Below are 6437 nucleotides of genomic sequence, written 5' to 3' on the forward strand. Positions count from 1 at the left end.
ATTTTCAGAAGTAAGTACTTTACTCACTATATTTAAAAATCATATAATGTGTATTTCATTTTGCATATGTTAATGGATTTCTCTTTGAAAATTTTGTAGACGAATACAACTTATCCTCAACAAGCACAACAAGGGTGTACATCAACCTTAAAATAATACACTAAAATCATTGTTCTAGTGCTCTTTAATTATCTTGTGCGAGTTTCCAATGGGTAACTCAATCGGTTGAAAACCATACTTCATGAAGCGGAGGTCACTAGTTCGAATCTCCCCTCCCTCTCTTATGTAGACATGTCAAAAAATATATATATCTTGTGCGAGGGCCAAAAAAAAAAAAAAAAAAAAATCGAAAGAAAAATTTATTTAATTTCTTGCGTTGCTAAGTGCTAACAAGTAAGGTGGCCTGAAGTGGGAAGAGAAGCTGATCTTCTCTCTCTCTTAAACACTCTCTTAAAAAAAAAAAACAAACTTGCCCATCCCCCTCATATCTTAGTTAAGGAGTCTCTCCACGGCAAGCCCTCATGTAATCTTCCTCGTCTTTTGCCTTTTTGTTTTTGTTTTTGTGTTTTTTTTTTTTGTGTTTTTTTGTTTTTGTTTTTGTTTTTTAAGTCTTTTGTTTAAGTTATTAGATGTTATATCTATTAAAAACCTATAACCGCAACCGACAAGCGCCTCCTCCTCAATATCGCCAGCTACCACTCAACCATCCGCTGGCCAACTCCCTCGCAGTCCATGCGCTATTGCGCGCTCACTTATGGCTCTCTTTTGTAGAGTCCTTTTGGTCTACCAGTCATATTATAAATAACGCTACAAAGTTGATGCACTTGGCATATTTGCAAACTACAAACCCCATCATCAATTAAAAAGTGGCTGATCACTTTCATCTTTCCCACAAGAATTTCAGCCATGGCTTCCCAAATTGATCACCAGCTTCACTTTCTTCTTGTTCCGCTAATGTCCCAAAGCCATCTCATTCCCTTCACAGACATGGCCAAACTACTTGCACGCCGTGGCCTAAATGTTACCATTATCCTTACACCTCTTAATGCAGCCCGGTTCAACCCAATCCTTGATCAGGCAAAAGCCTCCAACCTCAACATACAATTCATTTCACTACCGTTTCCTTGCCAAGAAGCTGGCTTGCCTCAAGGCTGCGAGAACATGGACACCCTCGCATCTCCCGATTTACTCCCACAATTTTTGGAAGCAAGTAACATGCTGCAAAAACCACTAGAGATGTGGCTAGAAGGGTTGGAATCTTCTTCTAGGCCTAGCTGCATTATTTGTGACATGTGTCTTCCTTGGACCTCAGATGTCGCTTGCAGGTTCAAGATTCCAAGGCTTGTCTTCCATGGAATATCTTGCTTCACTCTCTTGTGCCATCACAACATATCTCGCTCCAAGGTACTCGAGGGAGTCAAATCTGACTCGGAGCCATTTTTGGTCCCAAACATGCCAGATAGAACTGAATTCACTACGGCCCAGCTGCCTGAAATATTGAAACAAATTTCTGGTGACTTGAGAGATCGTATGGACCGATTTAATGCTGCTGCAATTTCGGCACAAGGGGTGTTGGTGAACACTTTTGAAGAGTTGGAGCCAAGGCACGTCAAAGAATACCAGAAAGTGGTCGAGGAGATTTGGTGCATCGGGCCCCTATCTTTAGCAAACAAGTCCTCCATTGATGAGCCGGAGCCCGAGTGCTTGAGGTGGCTGGATTCGATGAAGCCAAGCTCTGTGATTTACGTTTGTTTTGGGAGTCGCTGCCACTTGTTAGCCTCACAATTAGTGGAGCTTGCTTTGGGATTAGAAGAATCCAACCATCCTTTCATCTGGGTGATTAGGAAAAGAGATTACTCAACAGAATTAGAAAAATGGTTTGTAGAAGAAAAGTTTGAGAAGAGGATTGAAGGGAGGGGTGTTGTGATTCGAGGATGGGCGCCACAAGTTCTAATCCTTTCACATCCAGCCATTGGAGGGTTCTTAACTCATTGTGGATGGAATTCAACGCTAGAAGGAATAAGTGCCGGCTTGCCGATGATAACCTGGCCGATGTTTGCTGAGCAGTTCTACAATGAGAAATTGGTTGCACAAGTGTTGAGGATTGGTGTGAGGGTGGGAGTTGAAGCGTGTGTGCAGTGGGGGGATGAAGAGAAGGCTGGGGTGTTGGTGAAAAGGGAGGATGTAAAGAAGACTATAGAGCAGTTGATGGATGAAGGTGAAGAGGGAAAAGAAAGAAGAAAGAGAGCTAGAGATCTTGCAGTGAAGGCAAAGAGGGCAGTTGAAGATGGGGGATCCTCTTACTTGAACGTCACATCCTCGATCAAGCATATCAGTGAACAGGTATCAGGCAAATAAAAGATGTTTCAGAAATGTGTGCCTCTTTTTGTCGAAAATGCATCTGTTTACTTTTCCTTGCTTGAAAAAACAAAACAAACAGTAATAATGCCATTCCTCGTGTCATGCGTAAAAATAAGTATATTACAAATAAAACCTATACTTCTTAATTGTTTCGTATTGAGATATAAATATAAAGTAAGAGAAGATGAAAATAAAATTAGATAAAGAAAGAGAAAGAGAAAATTTGAAAACCTTTTGTTTTCTTTATTTAGACAATTTAATGCATTACAAATAAAACCCTTATGTTTTAATTGTCTCACTAAAGAGTTAACATCTAAAACGCCCCGTGTCGTAATTTTAGGTACTTTCTAATATAACCGGTTGAGAACACGTGTCACAATTCTACGCACTCTTTAAGCCAAAACTTGGCTTTATATATATATATATATATATATATAGATTCAATAACAATAATGATGGTTGTTCCATTTGTGATAATACATACCGGTTCAACAATAACAATATTGATAAGTTTAGCAGTAATAATCATATCACGTTCAACAATAATAGTAATTACGTGTTTATCAATAATGGTAGAAGCGCGCTCATCAGTAATGAGACATATGCATTATGTGCCTAGTAATAATGGTAGATATGCGTTGCGCGTTCAACCGTAATAGTAGTTGCCCGTTCATTAGTAATAGTAGATGTGCGTCCAACAATAATGGTGTGTATTGCATGTCCAACTAGGGCTGGCAAAACAGGTACCTGACACGACTCGATTATGACCCGCGAGTACCTGTTGCACGATTAGCTTATATACGAACACGACCCGTTTAGCTAAACGGGTAATCGAGTCTAACACAATTATGACACGGAAATAGCCGGGTAACCCAACACGACCCGTTTAACCCGTTTATAATAATCGGGTAATATTGGGTAGACACGACCCATTCTCTTAACAGGTAACCCAACCCGACCTGCCCCGCTAAAAACCCTAAACTCTAAAAAAAATTTGTAATAATAAATTAATAATACATGAATACCAGTACAATTGTTAATAAAAACATTCACAAAATTAGCAATTTTCAACTCTATACACATTAGAATATTAGATGGTCAATTTCCATAATTTCATGTAATGCAATAATGACTTTAGTTTCTCTTTAAGGCAACTCATTAGCTATGATGACCAGTCTAGATGTTCTTTGTTTTACTGTTCATATTAAATATTTTACACACACACACACACATATATATATATATATAATGGTGTATATATGAAATGAATATGGATTAAATTAGATTTCCCACGGCATTTCCATCATAGAAATAAAGAAAAAGATAATAATAATAAAATAAAAAAGCTAACAAAAACAAAATAATAAACAAAAAATAAACAAAACTCAAAACTACATCATCATTAGATTCATTACAAATTAGGTTCTCATGGGCCATTATGCTTGGTGTTGTCCACTTGAAGTCTTGAAGGATCTATGATCCATTCTATGTAATCAAAGATATGAATTATGAAACACTACAAATATGCTCATTTTTTTACTCTTTTTTTTTTTTAAACCGGGTCTGGTAGGTACCCGTCAGACCCGGTAGTACCCACCAGACCCGAATAGTAACCAGGTCTGATGAGTACCCGCCAGACCCGAACAGTAACCAGGTCTGGCGAGACCTACCGGGTAGACCCACCATACACGAAATTAACCGGGTCTTAAACGGGTAGACCCGATTAAGACCCGAACCCGATAAGGCCAAACCCAATACTTGTTTTTTTGTGTCGTGTTCGTATTGAGTTTGCGGGTCGTGTCAAAATTGCCAGCCTTATGTCCAACAACAATGGTATATATGCATTGTGCGTCTGGCAATAATAGCATCTGTGCATTTAGCAATGATAATTAAAAAGGAGAAAAAATTAGTGAAGACACATTAAGGGTGAAAATGGAGCAAAAGTAGTGAAAGCAGTTTGATGAGTAGTGGTCCTCTACTCATGTTGCCACACAATTGATGCGTTTATGCTTCATTGGTGCAATGGCCCAGTAACCAAAGTGATTAATTAAGTTGTTGTGGTCATTATGAGATTAGGATAATCCTCTCCCCACCTCAACTACATATTTATATATCCACTTCCACAGCTTGACCAACTCCAATTCCCACCTACCATCTCCTTTGCCAGCAAGAGAGAGAGAGAGAGGAACATTATGTAGAAAACAATGGATTATAAGGCTCTTTGTCAAATGACCACTTCGGTTTTCAAAAGTATCATAGATGGTACTTGAAAATGATGACAGAATTTATAGTTGCTGGTGGGATGGTTTTTTTATTGGTTTGAGGTGTCTCTTCATTAAATTTATAATCGGAAGACGGATATAAGTATGATTTTTATATTTAGGCTCAAGATAGGTACAATTACGATACTTTTGAATTCCAAAGTGGCCATTTGATAAAGAGCCTTACCAACACATAACTAAAAAAGTAATCAAGAACTTTGGCTTCATAATTCATTCAGAAGTTACAGACTGTTTTAGTGCAAAGTCAATGAAAATCCCATTAGCCTAATGATCCAGCCTCATGCTTCAGATAATCACCACCTTTTACGGGTACAATTGCTGAGGTAATTACAGGTATAATAAGATTTTTTTTTATATATATATATAACCCTTCCACAATATCAAAGCTGGGGCCATATAGAGAATCCACAATCTTGAGCTGCTGATTTTTGGCAATAAAGAACTCTGAAATCTGACAAACATAATCAGTTAATCAACAATCCTACGTTCCTTGATGGGTGGCCAGAAAGTGCATCTGTTTCTCCATAAACATCAGCATCAGCATAAGCATCAGTAATCCTGTCATCCATGTTCCAAAGCCAAAATTTTCAACCATTATGCTTCGGCCGTATTATTTATACTTTTCATATATACGTCAATGTCGTCACTGTCATTATTATTAATCGTGTTGATCTTGGAGAATTGATATATCAATCATGTTGATCTTGGTTTGATTTTCTGCAGAAGTCCCAAACTTGCTTATTTTCCAATATCTTCAAGCTTCCAAATGACCTGCTTAATATTGGGCCTCAGAGAAGGGGAAGGAGAGCAACAAGACATGGCAAGCCGAAAGAATTTGAGAATGCTTTCTTCAGTAACCTCTCTATGGCCATCATGCATGTTGCTGACAAGTATGCCTGGATGAAATATGTCTGCAATCCTATGTCCAAGCACAGCATTTCTCATGAAGTTGGGCAAATAAAAATCCTCATCAGGAGTTGGGTCCTGATTGATTGGTTCCTTTCCTGAAAGAAGTTCCAGCAAGATTATCCCAAAGCTGTATATGTCACTCTCTTCGCTTGCATCCTTCATTTTGATCAGCTCAGGGGCTCTGTATCCCTCAGCTGCTGAAGCTTCAAGCATTTCTTGGCCAGCAGTAGCATTCAACAGAAGATGAAGGCCAAAATCAGAGATGCATGGTTGGTAATTGCGATCCAAAAGTATGTTTCTTGACTTGATGTTTCCATGGACTATGGGCTTGTGCATTCCTGTATGGAGATGTTCCAGTCCCTTGGCTATTCCAATTGAAATGCTGTAAATGTTTGCCCATTTGAAAGACTCCCCATTACCATCTGCCAAAATAAAAACAGAGTTGCTCTGTTCAAATTGTTTGGTTTCAACTGAATATAGATGGTACAAAGAGAAATTAAATCTAAAACACCTAAGAGCATGTTGGAAATTGCGTTAAAAAGTTTTAAAAAAATGCTTTAGTACATAAAAAGTTATCCCGACCAAAAACGTGTTGGTTTGATAAAAAACTTAAAAAGCACTTTTTTGACCTTTAAAAAAACCCAAAACACAGCGTTTTGGAAAAACTTAAAAATGAAGTTTTTTCAAGCTTTTATAAATAAAAGCTATATTTTTCAACACAATCTCAAACGGGCTATAAGATTGTTTATGCAAGATAAGGAAGAAAATATTATTTTAAAGAAAGCGAAAGATGAAATAACAAGGTGAACCAGCGTTATCATCGGCTCTTTTTCAAGAGAAAAAAGGGGAGAAACTGACAAAGTTGGGTGCCGACAGATGAATTAT

General features: G+C 38.0%; 2 protein-coding genes across 2 annotated transcripts in view; one reads left to right on the forward strand and one right to left on the reverse strand.

Annotated features, from left to right (window-relative positions):
• The first annotated feature begins 720 nt into the window (after positions 1–720).
• On the forward strand, positions 721–2471 carry LOC132172035 (UDP-glycosyltransferase 73C3-like). The gene has a single exon (XM_059583460.1). The coding sequence runs from the start codon at positions 907–909 to the stop codon at positions 2356–2358; it is 1452 nt and encodes a 483-aa protein (XP_059439443.1). The 5' UTR covers positions 721–906; the 3' UTR covers positions 2359–2471.
• A 2570-nt stretch (positions 2472–5041) lies between these two features.
• Positions 5042–6437, reverse strand: part of LOC132168578 (putative kinase-like protein TMKL1) — a 3020-nt gene continuing 1624 nt past the window's right edge. Inside the window, exon 2 of the mRNA XM_059579575.1 lies at positions 5042–6063. Coding sequence (XP_059435558.1) covers positions 5382–6063 — 682 coding nt within the window. The 3' untranslated portion in view covers positions 5042–5381. The remainder of the gene's footprint in view (positions 6064–6437) is intronic.

Source organism: Corylus avellana, chromosome ca2, assembly GCF_901000735.1.
Source record: "Corylus avellana chromosome ca2, CavTom2PMs-1.0".
Taxonomy (NCBI): domain Eukaryota; kingdom Viridiplantae; phylum Streptophyta; class Magnoliopsida; order Fagales; family Betulaceae; genus Corylus; species Corylus avellana.